This window comes from Equus asinus, chromosome 9, assembly GCF_041296235.1.
Source record: "Equus asinus isolate D_3611 breed Donkey chromosome 9, EquAss-T2T_v2, whole genome shotgun sequence".
NCBI classification, from domain to species: domain Eukaryota; kingdom Metazoa; phylum Chordata; class Mammalia; order Perissodactyla; family Equidae; genus Equus; species Equus asinus.
In genome coordinates, this window is record NC_091798.1 from 92,304,010 (window position 1) to 92,325,762 (window position 21,753).

At 35.4% G+C, this 21,753-nt stretch overlaps 1 protein-coding gene across 2 annotated transcripts in view; it reads left to right on the plus strand.

Annotated features, from left to right (window-relative positions):
* CERT1 (ceramide transporter 1) overlaps window positions 1-21,753 on the plus strand; it is a 115,570-nt gene that overhangs the window by 69,409 nt on the left and 24,408 nt on the right. For both annotated transcript variants that reach the window (XM_044777991.2, XM_044777994.2), the window contains exons 7-9: window positions 5,206-5,363; window positions 14,705-14,797; window positions 20,391-20,477. In XM_044777991.2, coding sequence (XP_044633926.1) covers window positions 5,206-5,363; window positions 14,705-14,797; window positions 20,391-20,477 — 338 coding nt within the window. The remainder of the gene's footprint in view (window positions 1-5,205; window positions 5,364-14,704; window positions 14,798-20,390; window positions 20,478-21,753) is intronic.

Sequence of the window (21,753 nt, forward strand, 5' to 3'; positions counted from 1 at the left end):
ATAGTTTTTACTAAAACATAATTTTTCTCTCTAAAATCACTCTCATTTTTACCAAAGATAGCCAAATTAAGACTGATTGGTTTGTAAAGTAAGTCTAGTTTCAATAAATTCTGCCCAATTATTTACATAAGTACAGCAAGAATAACAATTGATCAGATAGACTCTTTTAAACCTGCTTTCCTGGAACTTTTTATAAGGAATCTCAGATTGAACTTTAAAGGCCTTTTGAGGCCAGAAAAGCCAAGCCAAGGGCTTTGTCATCAGACTTTGCCTGCAATACCTACAGATTTGGGTGAGTTCCTCTCTTCTTTTGAGGTTCTTTGCACCTACCAGGTAAGTGACCTTCTTTACCTACCCAGTAAGGTTGTTGGGAACCCTGTAAACAAGGTACTAGACCAATATTTCCAAATGGCTTTATTTCATAAAGTCCAATCTTTGTTTCTCAAAAGCCGTCTGGTCATATCTGAGTTTATACCTGTTTCTCTCAAATACGACATTCTAGTCAAAGCTTTGGTAAGATAACCAATATTTCCAATTGTGTCTTGTTATAAGGAGAACGGATTCTTATTGAACTTATGCAAATAACTGTATCACCATGAAAATAGCAGTAATTACTCACTAAGAGTTTCCAAATTCTGGAGGGATAAGGTAGGGAGAAAAAGATAAATGTTTAACTTTGTTTACAGCTGTATAATTTATCAAACTGTTATAAGTCATTGCTTATGAAAGAAAGTTTTTCATAAATCTGAAAAAACAAAACGTTTAGAAAATCAGCAATATTTCAAATGAAGCCATAAAAATTATAATTCTCCTGGGGCTGTCCTGGTGGCGTAGTGGTTAGGTTTGCAAGCTCCACTTAGGCAGCCTGAGGTTCACAGGTTCGGATCCTAGGCACGGACCTACACACCACTCATCAAGCCATGCTGTGGCAGTGTCCCATTTACAAAGTGAGGAAGATTGGCAACGGATGTTAGCTCAAGGACAATCTTCCTCAACCAAAAAAAAAACAAAAAGAGGAAGATTGGCAACGGATATTACCTCAGGGCCAATCTTCCTCACCAAAAAAAAAAATTTATACTGATCCTCGTTAGTTCATTCAGTCCTGTGTAATTGACATTTTATCTTAATCTTCTGTTAGCAGTTTTATGGGGTCATCTGTTTCTCCATTAGAATTCTGTAATTTCTTACCCAGTTCAGTTTTATAATCTGCTAGCATCAGGGCTCAGATGCACTCTGTGCAGCTCTGTGTGACAGCTTTCTTCAGGGCTGTGAACCCCAACACAGTCCTCCATTCAAGGTCAAGATGAGGGAAATAGTTCAACAAGCAGTTGGTGATGGTGGCGTGCCCTGCCTGCGCAGCCAATGATTAGGGCCCTATTCCCCTTACTGTCTTGCCAGTCAGTGTCCTTCCCCCACCTATGTCTGTGTGCACATGCTCATACATTAATTGTCTAAATGAAGAATTTGGACCACAGGTCACTTTTCATCCCCCTTTAGCTCACAGATTTTTCATGTGAGAATATTTTAAATTTCATTATTTTAGTCAACTGTATCTGACTTTGTTAGAGTAGTCATATCTATAATAGGCTAGTAGTTGCAAACCAGTTGATTGTTGACCCTTGTAGGATTGATGTCAGGGTCATAGTCTTCAGCCATGTTTCTTCTTTATCATAGTAGACCAGCGAGGAGAGATTTAAACACAGTTCCCATCCTGTCTTCAGAAGAACTTGTCCATCACTTTTTTTCTGCCTTGTGTGTACCCACATATGGTCATTTGGAATATTTCATTTGGGGAAATGAAAAACTCCTCACCACAGAAACTGAAGATTCCCCCTCAGGGCCCGGCCCCGTGGCCACGTGGTTAAGTTCTTGCGCTCCACTTTGGCAGCCCAGGGTTTCACCAGCTCGGATCTGGGCGTGGACATGGCACCATTCATCAAGCCATGCTGAGGCAGCATCCCACATGCCACAACTAGATGGACCCACAACTAAAAATATACAAGTGTGTACCACAGGGCTTTGGGGGGAAAAGGAAAAAAAAAAAGATTCCCCCTTAGGTTGCCTACTATTCAAAATTTGTGAGAGTCTTAGGGCTGGCCCAGTGGTGCAGCAGTTAAGTTTGCATGTTCCGCTTTGGCGGCCTGAAGTTCACTGGTTCAGATCCCGGGTGCAGACCTACACACCACTTGGCAAGCCATGCTTTGGTAGACGTCCCACATAAAACAGAGGAAGATGGGCACAGATGTTAGCTCAGGGCCCATCTTCCTCAGCAAAAAGAGCAGGATTGGCGGCAGGTGTTAGCTCAGGGCTAATCTTCCTCAAAAAACCAAAATATATATATATATATATATATATATATGTGAGAGTCTTAATGAAATGAAGGGATTGTAAATCTCTTGGCTCCTGCATTTGTCAATGTGAGCATATGGGTTTCTTGATTTTCTGAGTGTTAGTACCTTTAAAAGAATTTTGAAGTGTGTAAAGTCAGAGTTCAACTGAAAGGACTGTAAATCTGAAAGATAATGTTTGGAGCCTAAATACTTACAAATCTAGACTTATAGATTGTTTTGTAATTTCTTTCATTCACATATTTTCTACTTCCTTTTACTACAGTGTATCATTTTCCCAGAGGAAACTAAGGCATGTCACCTTATCTCTTTAAGATCATGTTTCCCTTGTTTTCAACTAAGGCATTTAGATGAGTATGCTCATCTAAAATTATCAGATACTTTGGGGTTTTTGCCTCAGTTTTTCCATCAAGATTAATATAGTTCTACAGTATAAGGTAATATGAGCAAAAATCAAAGTAACCAATACTTAGAGGAGCCCAGTGGATGACAAAATAAGATGAGGTTTTGTCTTCATGACTTTCATTTCCTGACAGATGTGACATGAGGGAGATTTACTTCAGAGACGTTAGTGTGTTTGAGACACTTACTTTCAACTGTTTGAAAGCTTAAAAATCCATTACGTATCTTTGTCATTCTGAAAAAGATTTGAGGTGGCTGCCTCAGAAAGTAGTAAGTGCAGCTGAAGAGGTACATTTCTCTGCTTCTAGAGTTTTTTCAGAGACATTTCATGTTGCTCTTCCATCTTGTACTGCCACTTACGTATATACATTTGCAAACATTTAGCAGGGAATACCCGTTGTTACATTGTACACGTTCTCTTATATAGGACACAGGTGACTTAATTTCCATGTTGATTATTAATAATAGTAGTAGTTTATAATAAAAAGCGATCTTGGTTAGGGTAACAGAAAATGCAGAAGTTAGAATGATAGGGTTTTCAGAAAATACAAGTTTTTAACAGCTTTATTGAGATATAATTAACATACAAAAAATTATATTTGTTTAAAGCATACAGTTTGGTAAGTTTCGTGTTATCAGGAAGCTATCACCACAGTTTAGATCATTATCATGTCTGTCACCCTGAAAAGATTCCTCCTTCCATGTTCTCATTCCTCCCCCAATTCTCAACCAACCACTGATCTCTTCTTTTCTGTCATTGTGGATTAGTTTGCATTTTCTAGAATTAAATGTCAGTGGACTCACAGCATGTGGGTTTTTTTGCCTGGCTTCTGTCTTAGTTTGGGATTCATCATTGTTATTGCATCTATCAGTATTTGATTTCTTTTCATTGTTGAATAGTATTCCCTTGTATGGACATACTACAATTTGTTTATCCACTCATCTGTCAGTATCCATTTGGGTTGCTTAGTTTTTGGCTGTTATAAATAATGCTGCTGTGAACATTCACATATAAGTCTTTTTATGGCATATATTCATTTCTTTGGGGTAAATACCTAGGAGTGGAACAACTAAATTGTATGGTAGATGTATGTTTAACTTTTTAAAAAGCTGCCAAACTATATTTCACCAGCTGTATTTGAGAGTCCCTGGTCTTCCAAGTCCCCACCAACACTTGGCATGGTCAGTCTTTTTAAATTTTAGTCTTCTAATAGGTGGATAGAGGTATCTTGTAGTTTTAATTTGCTTTTGCCCAGTCACTAATGGTATTGAGCATCTTTTCCTGTGCTTATTTGCCATCCAAATCTCTTCTTTGGTGAAGTGTGTGTTCAAATCTTTTGTCCAATTTTTTCATTGGGTTATGTATTTTTTTATTGTTGAGTTTGAGATTACTATAGATAGATAGATAAAGTCCTTTATCAGATAATATACACAAAGATTTTCTCCCAGTCTGTGGTTTGTCTCTTCATTCAAAACTTTTTTTTAAAAGAAATTATATATATTTAAGTTGTACAGTGTGAGGATTTGGTGTACATAGTGAAATGATTACTATAGTCAAGCTAATTAACATATCATCTCACAGTTAACATTTTTTTGTGATGAGAGCACCTGAAATCTACTGTCTTAGCAAATTTTCAGTAATCAATACAGTATATCATTGGCTGTCGTCATCATGCTCTACGTTAGATCTCTAGACGTATTCATCTTACATTCCTGCAACTTTCATCCTTTTAACAGTGCCTTCAAGAGCAGAAATTTTAAGTTTTGATGAGGTACAGTTCATCAGTTTGTTCTTTTATAGATTGTACCTTTGCTGTCATATCTACATATGAGTTTTTAAGGTTGGAAGTATTATTTCATTTATAAGATTTGTATTGGAATGGTTTCTTATTTGCTATAGTATGTTATGCTCTCCTGTTTGCATCTTGTGAGTTTTAAGATTTTTCCCTTAATTCAAAGGCTAACTCTGAATTAAAATTTCAAAATGTGGACATAACCGTTTAGTGTGTGCGTTGATCCTGGACTTAAGTTTGGGCATGTATTTAAAATTGTTGTATTACCTTGTTCAGTTCTACAGTTTATCTGCAGAGATTTTTTAATTCTAGTTTTCTCAAAATGTAAGGTGATTCTTTCCCTAATTAGGTCCTGCTCTAAGCTGTCAGAGTGTTATTGTTAAAGTATTATTTCTCCTACCACTTTATTCACTGAGTGCAGCACAGAAAATAGATTTCAGGAAATAGAATCTAGAAAAAAGCACTTAAAAAGTACATATGCTACCACAGCTTCTTTGCTCATAGAGCATGAATGGAAAGTTCTAAATGTTGACCAACAGGAAGAAAATCATAATCCAAAAGCCTGCTCTGACTTGCTAGTTTTCTAAACGTTTTCTAATTTTAAGCTGTGAGGAATTATTTCTTCATTAGAAAGATTTTTAATGAATAATTTTCTTTTTCAGTATTTCCACATGTCACACCGAAAGGAATTAATGGTATAGACTTCAAAGGGGAAGCGATAACTTTTAAAGCAACTACTGCTGGAATCCTTGCTACTCTTTCTCATTGTATTGAACTGATGGTAAAACGGGAGGACAGCTGGCAAAAGAGACTGGATAAGGTAAGGCTAGTTTATCTTCCTTTTTAATAATAATCAGATTCTATTGAAGTCTTATATTTTGATTGAACGTTTAAACCAAACTAACTTCTTAGGGAAAAAATCTATTGGGTTCATAGAAGTAGCATGCGGTACTCTTTCTCTGAAACTTTGTGGACATCTTGAACTCATTTTCCTAATGAGATTCACCAGTTATGTATTCAGTTGCTGTACAATATGCATTCTTTTTTTTTTTTTTTTTTGGCTGCTGCTTCTCCCCAAAGCCCCCCAGTACACAGTTGTATATTCTAGTTGTGAGTGCCTCTGGTTGTGGTAGTATGCATTCTTGATAGACTTTTACTGTAAACATTTTTGTAATGATAATAGTAATGCTTTGGAATAGAAGTGATGAACCATTTAATATTACCCAGCTTTATTATGTGACATATGAAACTGCGTTTAAGTTATATGAACTAACTTAAACACCAGTTTCTAAAGTTAAATGTTAACTTATTTCATTCATAGCCGTGTATATTTTCCAAGGTCATGGTGATGTCATTTAACACACACATGTTGTTCATTGAACATTTGCCCTATGTCTGCCTTTTCCCACCTTTGTTTAAACTGCAGTGCTTCTAATAATATTATAGTATGAATCTTTAGTTTGTAGTGCAAAGTTATGGCTCAATGAATTTGTTTAGTAGGAAAACTTCTGTATATAATTGGTCAGTAAAATGTTGGAAGTGAAACATACCTTAGAGAATTTAGTTCTAGTCTAATGCCATCATTTTATAGACGAAGGAACTGAGGCCCAGAGACTTGTCCAGGGGTGTTAAGTAGCAGATTTAGAAGAATTTTACCCTAGTCTATCTTTCAGCTCTGGATACTGGGCCAGACATCAGTCAGAATCTTCTCATTAATCAGTGAGTCATACTGCTTACAGTATTTGAAGGTCTTACCAATTTGAGCGGGATACTAAGGAAAGCAGTGTCATCACTGATGTAATGGCAGAGTGGCTACAGGATTTGTATAGCACTGTGTGTTTAAGAAGGTCCCTATATTTAGAAGAAAAGAGAATTGTTCAGAATTGTCAAGTGCAGGTGAGAGTGAGCCATATTGATTAGCAATATGTACTCTTTTAAAACAAGCAATGAAAATGTTTGTTTAAGGTACAGACATTTTATTATTATTCTGGGGTTTAATTCATATATCTGCAAAGATTTCCACTCTATACAATATGGATCAAATTGAATTTTTAGGAGATTCTTTGTGCACAAGAAATAATGTATTGAGAAAACAGGACAACTCCTTAAATCCATTAGACTAATGGTTCAAGAGAATCATTCAACTTGTCCAGACTGGCTTATTTAAAACTTTATCTCTTAAGAGCTCTTGTCTTTAGTGTGTTTATCCTTCACTAAAAGATCATCTTCAGTCGTATACTCCAACCACACTGCCTAAAAAAATATTCATTAAAAATAAAACACAGGGGCCAGCCTGGTGGCATAGTGGTTAAAGTTTGCATACTCTGCTTCCATGGCCAGGGATTTGCGGGTTTGGATCCTAGAGGGGGACCTACACACTACTCATCAAGCCATGCTATGGTGGCATCCCACATATAAAATAGAGGAAGATTGGCACACACGTTAGCTCAGCAACACTCTTCCTCAAGCAAAAAGAGGAAGATCGGCAGCACTGTTGGCTCAGGGCCAATCTTCCTCACTAAAAAAAAAAATAAAAATAAAACATGGCTTCTTCATCTTTTCAGCAGTCAGATTTCTTATTTGGAAAGGGAAGGTGGGCTTTTGACTGTCTTCGTTGTTGATAATCCTTATCCATTATCTTTCTTTGTTGGGTAGCAGTGAGTAGAGCAAACAAAGGATCTGTGAAAAAATGCTTTTGTTGCTTCTCCATGCACCACATTTAATCAAAGAACAGCCACCAAAAGATGGCAGTATTAATTGAAATCTGGAAACTACTGTATTTGTAGTCCTCTTACAGGTCTGATGTCAAATCTTATTCATCTTTTCCACTATAATTTCTTCTCAAGGTTCAAATAGGATCTAGTTATATTTTACATGAAATCATGTTAGTGTGTGTGTACATACACAGAATGTGTATGTATATATATATGTATGTGTTTATATACACACATATGCAGTATGTGATATATGTCAATAACAGGGCATGTGCACACACAGTATATATATGTACATGTATGTGTACACAGTATGTGTATGTATATATATGTATGTGTTTATATACACACATATGCAGTATGTGATATATGTCAATAACAGGGCATGTGCACACACAGTATATATATGTACATGTATGTGTACACAGTATGTGTATGTATATATATGTATGTATTTATATACACACATATGCAGTATGTGATATATGTCAATAACAGGGCATATGCACACACAGTATATATATGTATATGTATGTGTACACAGTATGTGTATGTATATATATATGTATGTGTTTATATACACACATATGCAGTATGTGATATATGTCAATAACAGGGCATATGCACACACAGTATATATATGTACATGTATGTGTACACAGTATGTGTATGTATATATATGTATGTGTTTATATACACACATATGCAGTATGTGATATATGTCAATAACAGGGCATATGCACACACAGTATATATATGTATATGTATGTGTACACAGTATGTGTATGTATATATATGTATGTGTTTATATACACACATATGCAGTATGTGATATATGTCAATAACAGGGCATATGCACACACAGTATATATATGTATATGTATGTGTACACAGTATGTGTATGTATATATATATGTATGTGTTTATATACACACATATGCAGTATGTGATATATGTCAATAACAGGGCATATGCACACACAGTATATATATGTACATGTATGTGTACACAGTATGTGTATGTATATATATGTATGTGTTTATATACACACATATGCAGTATGTGATATATGTCAATAACAGGGCATATGCACACACAGTATATATATGTATATGTATGTGTACACAGTATGTGTATGTATATATATGTATGTGTTTATATACACACATATGCAGTATGTGATATATGTCAATAACAGGGCATGTGCACACACAGTATATATATGTACATGTATGTGTACACAGTATGTGTATGTATATATATGTATGTATTTATATACACACATATGCAGTATGTGATATATGTCAATAACAGGGCATATGCACACACAGTATATATATGTACATGTATGTGTACACAGTATGTGTATGTATATATATGTATGTGTTTATATACACACATATGCAGTATGTGATATATGTCAATAACAGGGCATATGCACACACAGTATATATATGTATATGTATGTGTACACAGTATGTGTATGTATATATATGTATGTGTTTATATACACACATATGCAGTATGTGATATATGTCAATAACAGGGCATGTGCACACACAGTATATATATGTACATGTATGTGTACACAGTATGTGTATGTATATATATGTATGTATTTATATACACACATATGCAGTATGTGATATATGTCAATAACAGGGCATATGCACACAGTATATATATGTATATGTATGTGTACACAGTATGTGTATGTATATATATGTGTATGTGTTTATATACACACATATGCAGTATGTGATATATGTCAATAACAGGGCATATGCACACACAGTATATATATGTACATGTATGTGTACACAGTATGTGTATGTATATATATGTATGTGTTTATATACACACATATGCAGTATGTGATATATGTCAATAACAGGGCATATGCACACACAGTATATATATGTATATGTATGTGTACACAGTATGTGTATGTATATATATGTATGTGTTTATATACACACATATGCAGTATGTGATATATGTCAATAACAGGGCATATGCACACACAGTATATATATGTATATGTATGTGTACACAGTATGTGTATGTATATATATGTATGTGTTTATATACACACATATGCAGTATGTGATATATGTCAATAACAGGGCATATGCACACACAGTATATATATGTATATGTATGTGTACACAGTATGTGTATGTATATATATGTATGTGTTTATATACACACATATGCAGTATGTGATATATGTCAATAACAGGGCATATGCACACACAGTATATATATGTATATGTATGTGTACACAGTATGTGTATGTATATATATATGTATGTGTTTATATACACACATATGCAGTATGTGATATATGTCAATAACAGGGCGTATGCACACACAGTATATATATGTACATGTATGTGTACACAGTATGTGTATGTATATATATGTATGTGTTTATATACACACATATGCAGTATGTGATATATGTCAATAACAGGGCGTATGCACACACAGTATATATATGTATATGTATGTGTACACAGTATGTGTATGTATATATATGTATGTGTTTATATACACACATATGCAGTATGTGATATATGTCAATAACAGGGCATGTGCACACACAGTATATATATGTACATGTATGTGTACACAGTATGTGTATGTATATATATGTATGTATTTATATACACACATATGCAGTATGTGATATATGTCAATAACAGGGCATATGCACACACAGTATATATATGTATATGTATGTGTACACAGTATGTGTATGTATATATATATGTATGTGTTTATATACACACATATGCAGTATGTGATATATGTCAATAACAGGGCATATGCACACACAGTATATATATGTACATGTATGTGTACACAGTATGTGTATGTATATATATGTATGTGTTTATATACACACATATGCAGTATGTGATATATGTCAATAACAGGGCATATGCACACACAGTATATATATGTATATGTATGTGTACACAGTATGTGTATGTATATATATGTATGTGTTTATATACACACATATGCAGTATGTGATATATGTCAATAACAGGGCATGTGCACACACAGTATATATATGTACATGTATGTGTACACAGTATGTGTATGTATATATATGTATGTGTTTATATACACACATATGCAGTATGTGATATATGTCAATAACAGGGCATATGCACACACAGTATATATATGTACATGTATGTGTACACAGTATGTGTATGTATATATATGTATGTGTTTATATACACACATATGCAGTATGTGATATATGTCAATAACAGGGCATATGCACACACAGTATATATATGTACATGTATGTGTACACAGTATGTGTATGTATATATATGTATGTGTTTATATACACACATATGCAGTATGTGATATATGTCAATAACAGGGCATATGCACACACAGTATATATATGTATATGTATGTGTACACAGTATGTGTATGTATATATATGTATGTGTTTATATACACACATATGCAGTATGTGATATATGTCAATAACAGGGCATATGCACACACAGTATATATATGTATATGTATGTGTACACAGTATGTGTATGTATATATATATGTATGTGTTTATATACACACATATGCAGTATGTGATATATGTCAATAACAGGGCATATGCACACACAGTATATATATGTACATGTATGTGTACACAGTATGTGTATGTATATATATGTATGTGTTTATATACACACATATGCAGTATGTGATATATGTCAATAACAGGGCATATGCACACACAGTATATATATGTATATGTATGTGTACACAGTATGTGTATGTATATATATGTATGTGTTTATATACACACATATGCAGTATGTGATATATGTCAATAACAGGGCATATGCACACACAGTATATATATGTATATGTATGTGTACACAGTATGTGTATGTATATATATGTGTATGTGTTTATATACACACATATGCAGTATGTGATATATGTCAATAACAGGGTGTATGCACACACAGTATATATATGTACATGTATGTGTACACAGTATGTGTATGTATATATATGTGTATGTGTTTATATACACACATATGCAGTATGTGATATATGTCAATAACAGGGTGTATGCACGCACAGTATATATATGTACCTGTATGTGTACACAGTATGTGTATGTATATATATGTATGTGTTTATATACACACATATGCAGTATGTGATATATGTCAATAACAGGGCATGTGCACACACAGTATATATATGTACCTGTATGTGTACACAGTATGTGTATGTATATATATGTATGTGTTTATATACACACATATGCAGTATGTGATATATGTCAATAACAGGGCGTATGCACACACAGTATATATATGTACATGTATGTGTACACAGTATGTGTATGTATATATATATGTATGTGTTTATATACACACATATGCAGTATGTGATATATGTCAATAACAGGGCATGTGCACACACAGTATATATATGTACATGTATGTGTACACAGTATGTGTATGTATATATATATGTATGTGTTTATATACACACATATGCAGTATGTGATATATGTCAATAACAGGGCATATGCACACACAGTATATATATGTACATGTATGTGTACACAGTATGTGTATGTATATATATATGTATGTGTTTATATACACACATATGCAGTATGTGATATATGTCAATAACAGGGCATATGCACACACAGTATATATATGTACATGTATGTGTACACAGTATGTGTATGTATATATATGTATGTGTTTATATACACACATATGCAGTATGTGATATATGTCAATAACAGGGCATATGCACACACAGTATATATATGTACATGTATGTGTACACAGTATGTGTATGTATATATATGTATGTGTTTATATACACACATATGCAGTATGTGATATATGTCAATAACAGGGTGTATGCACACACAGTATATATATGTATATGTATGTGTACACAGTATGTGTATGTATATATATGTGTATGTGTTTATATACACACATATGCAGTATGTGATATATGTCAATAACAGGGTGTATGCACACACAGTATATATATGTACATGTATGTGTACACAGTATGTGTATATATATATATGTATGTGTTTATATACACACATATGCAGTATGTGATATATGTCAATAACAGGGTGTATGCACGCACAGTATATATATGTACCTGTATGTGTACACAGTATGTGTATGTATATATATGTATGTGTTTATATACACACATATGCAGTATGTGATATATGTCAATAACAGGGCATGTGCACACACAGTATATATATGTACATGTATGTGTACACAGTATGTGTATGTATATATATGTATGTGTTTATATACACACATATGCAGTATGTGATATATGTCAATAACAGGGCATATGCACACACAGTATATATATGTATATGTATGTGTACACAGTATGTGTATGTATATATATGTATGTGTTTATATACACACATATGCAGTATGTGATATATGTCAATAACAGGGCATGTGCACACAGTATATATATGTACATGTATGTGTACACAGTATGTGTATGTATATATATGTGTATGTGTTTATATACACACATATGCAGTATGTGATATATGTCAATAACAGGGCATATGCACACACAGTATATATATGTACATGTATGTGTACACAGTATGTGTATGTATATATATGTATGTGTTTATATACACACATATGCAGTATGTGATATATGTCAATAACAGGGCATATGCACACAGTATATATATGTACATGTATGTGTACACAGTATGTGTATGTATATATATGTATGTGTTTATATACACACATATGCAGTATGTGATATATGTCAATAACAGGGCATATGCAGACACAGTATATATATGTATATGTATGTGTACACACATACATGTCTGTATACACACTCTCCATAAAGAAGACTAGAAAGTTTTTGAATAGAGAGAGCTATTTATCAACAAATATGTCTTTTAGGTAATTCATATAACTGGGAAGGAAAGTCCAGTGACAGCTGAATATATCACCACCTCAAGAAGTGACCACAGTTCTAACTTGTATCATCATAGATTAGTTTTGCCTGTTCTTAAATATCATATAAATGGAATCGTGTGCTATACCTTCTTGTGCCTGGCTTTTTTTTTCCCCTCAACATTGACTGTAAGATTCATTCATGTTGTTACATTTGTGGTAGTTTATTCTTTTTTATTGTTGTATTATTGTGGCGTAGTATTCATTGTATGATAAATTTTCGTTGTATGACATCAGTTTGTTTCTCTGATTTTCCTGCTGATGGACATTTAGGTTTTTATATTTTGGCTATCGTGAATTAAGCCTCCGTGAGCATCTGCTACATGTCTTTTGGTGGGCACATGCACTCGTTTCTCTTGGATATGCACCTAGAAGTAGAACTGTTGAATCGGGGGATACTTGCTTAGCTTTAGTGAATACTGGCAAACAGTTTTCCAAGGTGGTTATATCATTTTATATTCCCACTAGTAGTAGGTGAGAATTCCATTTGTTCTTTATGTTTGGTGACATTTCAAAATATATTTTCAGTTTTTTGTGGATGGTTTTTGGTTTTGTTTTTTAATTTTAGCCATTCTGGTGGGTCCGAAGTCCCATTTTGTCTTCAGTATAGGAAATCAGTTACTCTTTGGCTCTCGTGAACTAATTCATTGCTTTGCACCAGCTTTAGTTCATATGGGGTGTTTGGAAGGAGCTGGCTTTGCGTGAGTCCAGCATCGACTTTAATTTACCTTCAGGTGTTGGAGGTGAGGGAATACAGGCGTTAGGTTCTTTACAAGCTTGCTGGACTTCGCTGTCATCCTTGACCCACTGCAGCCCGTTGTTGTAGAAGTAATTTGAGGTTGGAGCCAGGGCCAGCCTTTGTTTTCAGTTTTGACCTTGGATCTTTTCACCTCTTAGAGCTGTAGCCCTGTCTGTCGAAGGAGAGCGTTAAAGTAGAATCTCCACAGTGGGAAGGTGCAAGAAGCTTATCTTTCCTGGATTATCTTTTAGCATTCATTGATTCCACCTGTTAATTGAGTTATTTTCTTCCTGGCATCCGTTATTTGCTTTTTTCTTTATAACAAAATAAATATAGCTCTTACTCAGGGGAAATAAACACCTGAATATATATTGTAGGCATTTGTCTGGTGCCAATTTATCTTCTTTTTATTTGTTTTAGGTGTAGACACTTTGGTAGTTACTTAATTCATTTCAATGCATAACCTACTGTGAGGTGATCTCAATGGTGGTTTAAACGTTAGCTTGTATGTAATTTGTCACCCAGAGAAAAATGTTGCCTTGGGCAGGATAATACTCATTTTTCACCAGAGTAGAGTTTTTTTGGCCAAATTATAAAATGTTGGTGAAATGGAGAGAACATCTCCACTTCAAATGATAAATTTTTCACTTGCTTTTTTTTTTAATAGGAAATTGAGAAAAGAAGAAGAATAGAGGAAGCATACAAAAATGCCGTGACAGAACTTAAGAAAAAATCCCACTTTGGAGGACCAGATTATGAGGTGTGAAGTTATATTTTGATCCTAGAAAGGGAAACATATAGACCATATCTATCGCAACAGTGATTAATTTGTAAACAATACTTTCATAACCTTTAAATATTCTAAATACATAATTTGTTCTTCAGTGTTTATTTTAATTAAATGTACATTTCGTAACATATAAATGCTAGACTTACTCTGAAACAGATTTTTTTTAATGCCTGCAAAGTTTAGTATAGGCTTTAAAACAGCTCTCTCTGCTTTAATAAAGGACAAGTTTTTATCTCCCCTGTGAGAATGATAATTTTTAATATTATCTTCTTTTTTTTTAATTTTTTTTAATAAAAGCACCTTAGGAAGAAAAGCCTGAGTACTTTACGGACAAAAGATTTTAGTCTGTGATATATAATGCAAGGTCTTATCTGTAGGAGGGCTTGAACTGTTCTAATTGCCTTGCTTTATGTTTGAAAATGTCTGAAACCAACTTCTTTTCCCTTTTGGTTGGTAGGCAATCAGTAAAATCTCCCTCTCCATATACACATACATATATTAAGATTTTATTTTTCTGTGATATTTCTTTAAAGAAACAAAGGGTAAGATAAATATCTGGTAGTTCTCTTTAACCTTGTTGATATTCCTGAAATGAACATTTTAAAAATGGAGTGCCAAGGAGTATCATTGAGATAGAAGTAGAGTGATAAAATAGTTATAAACAGATTATATTTAAGAAAATAGAAGAAAAATTTCTTGCCATTTCTAGAAGGGAAAGAAAAGAGCTGCTACTAACTGAATATTTTTTATGTTAGAGCTAATTTCCAGCTGTGGATATCTATAACATGAGACTTCAGCCATAATATGTATTTTAAAATTATTAAACTGTCAATTCATTTATTCTAGAATATATAAAAATTATATAATTAGATATCCTCTGGGGTTTTTAAAAATATAGTTTACTGAAAGATAAGCTGTTAAAATTGTTATTTTTATTCTGAAGCTAAGCAGATCGTTTTGCTATTTTAGGTTTATTTTTGAGGGGAACTATCAACTTTTTGAGATTTTTTCTCTTATAAATAGTGTAGACATTCATTATAGAAAATACAAAAAAGCCTATGTTTTTAATTTAACGATATATGGTACCAGTTTGTCTCCTATCAGCAATACGTAAGTATAATTGTATACTTGTTTATCTCCACTTCTGTCAACACAGATTCTTTTTCAGGGGAGAAGAGCAGGGTGGAGGGAAGAAGAGCCTTGTGCTAGGTATATGTGTTTACTAGTTTCTGATCCAAAAAAAAAAGTTCGTGCACTCCACTTCAGTGGCCTGGGGTTTGCCGGTTCGGTTCCCAGGGCGTGGACCTACATACTGCTCATCAAGCTGTGCTGTGGTGGTGTCCCACATACAAAATAGAGGAAGATGGGCACAGATCTCAGCAACAATCTTCCTCAAGCAAAAAGAGGAGGACTGGTAACAGATGTTAGCTCAGCGCCAATCTTCCTCACCCCCCTCCCCCCAAAAAAAAGCATTCTCTTGTTAACCTAAGTAAAGAGATAAACTGAGGCAGGCTCAAATTACCAGAAATTGAGTTTATTTGGGAATAGCAGAGGAATTGCAGTACAGGAAATGCATGCTGTAGCAAGCTATAGGCAAGTCCGTTGAGGGTTGGGGAGAGCTATATTTATGGACAAGGATGCAGTAACGGGGAAGACAAGCCACAGTCCAAGCAGTAAGTTCAGTGGCTTCAGGGTGGAGAGAGACTCTTGGTGTATGTTCATTGGTCAGCAGATAAGCTTTAGTCTCCTGTATATTGGGCATTTATGGGAAATCAGTCTCCTCCCTTCCTAAGTTCCATTCTTCTGAGGGTGCGTGTGTGAGATCTGTCCGTTTTCCATCCTCTGCTTCCATTTTAGATTGAAATCCTCTCACACTCTACTTCAAATACAAATAATTATCTGTATTTTCTGTTTTTTAAATTTTTTAATCATCTCTTCTAAACATACTGTTAATATATCATATGGATTTTTTTAAATTATAGTTTGGGCCTGGCCCTGTGGCTGAGTGGTTAAAGTTCCGTGCACTCCGCTTTGGTGGCCCGGGTTTGCAGATTCAGGTCCCGGGTGCAGACCTGCTCCACTCACCAGCCACGCTGTGTCAGCATCCCACATACAAGAAAATAGAGGAAAACTGGCACAGATGTTAGCTCAGGGCTAGTCGTTCTCAAGCAAAAAAAGGGAAGATTAGCAACAGACGTTAAGGTCAGGGCGAATCTTCCTCAAGCAAAAAAAATTATAGTTTAATGTAGGAATCTATATTTCATTCCACTGACATTTATAGAATAAACCATCCTTTTCCCACCCATTTGCAATGCACCTTCCTCTTTCTCTTTTAATGAGGAAAATGGTTAAGGGTGCTTTATTTTTTTCCTCACCGACTCTTGTGGTATCAAGTTAAATATACAATTCTTAAATTAACTAGGGCCTGTTTTTACGGTTTTTTTTCTTCCTTTTGGAGTTTTGAACCATCTGTATTTTCTTGTGTCACTACTGCACTTGCATGGATTTTAGACACTAGTTCAAAATATGACTTTATTTTGGTTCCTATCAAACACTCATGGTGTTCTAATTATTGAACAAAGTTTAAATATTTCTGAAATATTGTAACTTAAATCCATTCCTTAAGATTTACTGTGACACAAGGCACCATGCTGGGCGTGGGGGATAGTGCCAAGAACAAGGCAGACAAGGATCCTGCCTGGGCACCCTGCCTCAGTGTGTAATGGGAATACAGACTTGTTAACAGGCAATTGGAGTGTTATGAAGCTCTCATAACACTGGGAGGATGCTGAGTCAGGGTTGGCTTCCCAGAGGAATCATCTTAGCGATAGACTTAAGAATAAGTAGGCTGAGTAGATGTTAACCAGGCAAATAGCCTGGACAGAGTGTTTGCTTATGCAGGCTGAGAGGAAGGTAAACATTTGGAGGCCAGAAGCAGAAGCCAGTGATTTGCCACAAGGGAGCTGGAAGAGCGCCTATCTGTGGAGAGTGGAGCTGATGGAGAGGAGGGAGTCAGTCGTAAGCCCGGCTAGAAAGGTCTTCAGGAATCATACAGATCCTCAGGCAGTGGGTTTCAAGCAAGTGAGATTTTCACTTTTTCAGTTTAAAACATCATTCTTGCGTCCTGCAGTGAGGAGACTGGATTCAAGGTGACAGTTGTGACTAGGGGCTTGGAGACTTGTTCAGTATTACAGGTGAAGATTGAAAATAGCCTAAATTAGGATAGAGCAGTAGGAATAGACAGGACAAGTTAGATATCTGGAAAGTGGGATTGAAGGGTGTGGTGACTGAATGAGGGGAAAGGGAGGCATCTAGGAACGGCCCAGGTTTCTGCCTTAGACAGGTGGGTGTGGAGATAGGGGAGGAACAGGTTGTGGACATGTTGCATATGAGTTGAAACATTCGCCTGAGGAGGTCTTATATATTACTAGATGTAAAGGTCTGACGCTTAGGAGAGAGATCTAACACTTAACAGGCTGTGGATGTGGGAATCATCAGATGAGGGCTGAAGTCTTAGAAGTGAGCAAGAATGCTATGGGGAGAGCAAGTGTGGAACCCTGGGGAACACTTCACATTTAAGGGATAAGCAGAGGAGGGAAGAGCCTGCGCTGGAGCCCAAAGAAGTGTGCTTAGAGAGAGAGGAACTGGGAAGTTAGGAATCCGGGGAAGAGAACTCTTTAGAGAGTCATTATCCTAAGAAATGCCACCAATGGGGCAAGTGAGATAGACCATGGAGTGCCAATAGACTTAGCAATAAATAGCTCTTTCCCTTGGTAAGCGTGGTGAGATAAAAGTTAGGTTTTTTTAAGTTTTTTAATAACCTTTTTTATTCCAATTACTTTAGTTCTCCCTCAGTTTTGCCATCTAAGGAAAAATGTACCTGTCTTATTTGCCCGTTTCACTTGTCAAAGTAGAGTGTTTTAATGCTATGGTTCCCAATTAGTAGACTCTTGAGACTCAGACATGATTGCGTAGATTGAATAAGCATTACAATTTTTAAAAGTGTAGATATGGTTATGATCAATAGTTTAAAAATCATTAGAAAATATGTTTGAGTTCAGAGTAGATTTTGGATAATTTGTGTTTTTCTCACATCAGCAAAGACCACAGTGATACTGCTGTCGCTTGAGTGTCTTTGAAATGTTTTGACCTTGTAAAGGGAATCCTGTAGGAGAGAGGCCTCTGGAGTGTTGTTACTATTCTTTTTCATAATCCAGCTGGTTGTTAGATGGTTGTAGTCACTTCATGATAATTCAATGAGATGTGCACTGTTCTGTGAGTGCGTTGTAGTTGAATATAAAATCGGGCTTGTTTGAAGTGGATTGAGGGAGTCCTCATAACTCTGAAAGAACTCCTGCATTAAATCTCATAGACCTGTGCCACATGACAGGAGCATTAACCATAGTTCCTCCCACCCTTCCAGTGTGCCGCAGCTTGTAGCAAGGGTGGGATCTGTCGCTAGATGCTTTTTAATGGAGTAGTGATGATTTAGGATTATCACTCTAACTGGGAAGATTCCAGACAGACCAGCAATCATTCATTTGTCTTATTTTGTGTATTTAAAAATTTAGGGAACCTTAAACCCAAGCCTACCTTTTTAGCCTCCACTTTTACTTTGGTATGAAGCTTCTGTCCCACTTAAAGTCCACTTAAATTTGTCTTATTACAGCAGGATACACATGTACCTCATTTGTTTCCATTTTGCTGTTGTTCTTTATACTTTTATCTTGTGATACAGCTGAGGTCCCACTTACATAAGAATCACTCGGAGGACTTATTAAACACACATATCCCTGGCTCCACCCAAGACCTACTGAAAAAGAATTTCTGCATATGAGGCCCTGGGAAGTTGCATTTTAACAAATTCCCCTGGCGGTTTACAGGTGACTGAGAACCACTACTCTGCCAGCTCACCAGGCTTTCAAGCATCAGCTCAACTTTTTTCTCCATGAAATAATTGTCTTTGCTTAGGAAGATCCCCTCAGAACTCCTGTCTGTACTTTTCATTGGCTGTACATCTTCCACAACTTTGTTCTCACCTTTCTACAGTTTTCTCTGGTTTCTGTCACCAAGTCCTCGAGGCACAAGTGCTCAGCTCTGCCACTGTAGCCTGAAAGCATACATAGACAGTACATTAGTGAATGAGCATGACTGTATTCCAGTAAAACTTTATTTTAATTTCATGTAATTCCCACGTCATGAAATATTATTCTTTTCATGTTCCCCAAACATTTAAAAGTGGAATTCTTAGCTTAAAGGCTGTATGAAAGTAGACGGCAGACTGGATTTGCCCCAGCCCCCTCTTCGTGACGATAGCCCTAACACAGTGTTGGTCAGTATACAGCTCATTTTGAGTACTGGGTGAGTGAATTCATTGTAACACTCATGTTTTTACACAGAGCATATGTTACTCATCTTTGTGAAAATATTACCTAGTGTACTAAATGATTCATAAATGTTTGTCGAGTCACTTTTCAACTTTTCCCTTAGAGTTAATGCCGGGGTTATCAGTGTTTTCTATTTTCTTAAATCAACTGCTTTTTTTCCCCTGTGTTTTGAATAGGAAGGCCCAAACAGTCTGATTAATGAAGAAGAGTTTTTTGATGCTGTTGAAGCTGCTCTTGACAGACAAGATAAAATAGAAGAACAGGTATATCTGTTACTAAAAATCCTAACACTAGGCATTCCTTGATGTTTGTTATTTCATGTAAATAGAATTTGAAAATCATGAACCTAGTGACCTAGAAATTGGACTGTGTCTATGTTAAGTCAGAAACAGAAGAATCTTTATAAGATGGTTCCTTCATTGATCAATTTCCAAGCAATACAAAGAAGACCAGTGATTGCTGAAAGGAAGTGTGCAGTTAACACGAAGTTAAACGGAAACATTCTGCTTCTTCCCTTTGAAGTACCCAACTTTATGATCATGCTGTTATTATCAAGCACGTATTTACTCTGAGTAAAAGTCTCTCTGAATTTCTCTCTACCATCAGGTACCGTAGGAATTCAAAAGGAAAATGACCAAGAACTTACTTTTCTTCTATGTTAGTACCATTCCTTTTTTATTAACTCCTTTATTGCTTTCACTACCTTCACCTTCACTTACTTCCTGACTTTTAACTTTGCTCCGTATTTTTTCGTCATTAAATTCACAGCAGTTATACCCAGCTCCTTCTGTGGAAATTGAAGGAAAGCATTTCTTAAATCCTTTCACTGTACTTTCAAGATTAATTTGATCCTTTGCCGTGTTTAATTCTGCAACAATGCAGTTACCATTTATTACCACTAGATGGTACTTAAGGATGAGTCTTAGTTAACTCTTCCCAGGACTTTAAGCTTCTTGCAAATAAGTCATGTGTATCAGTTTTACGCTGCGAATGGACTTCCATAGAAAAGTTGGCTTGTTCATTCCCTGTCATTGTTAAGGCAGTCCTGGCTGTTATGCCCTCTTACTGCTCTGTCCACCTGAGGCTAAATCACCTGCAGTAGTGACTGTTTGCTTTTCATGCTTATTTTTTTTCTAAATCAGTGATAAAAAGTTCATGTCACATTAGTTTATAAAGCTTATTGCTCATTTTTTATACCCCAAAAATGCTACACAGCATTTCATAAGTGGGAACTTTCAGTTCCTAAATGAGCTCTAATTTTGGATGCCAGAAGTATTAACTGAAGTAGTATCATTGTGTTTAGTTTTTTAGAGTTTTTTTTTTCCTTCACTGTGTTTTCTTAATCCAAGATGAATTATTTTGGGAAGAATAGTGAACTATGAGGTCAAGACAACATTGGTCTTAGTTTTGCCACCAACTAACTCTGTAGCTCTAAACTTAACAGTTCAGTTCTCTGGGCCTTGATTTCTAATCTATGAAACAAGGACTTCCACTAGATGATTGGAATCCTCCCTTCTGGCTCTAAAATGCTGCTCTACG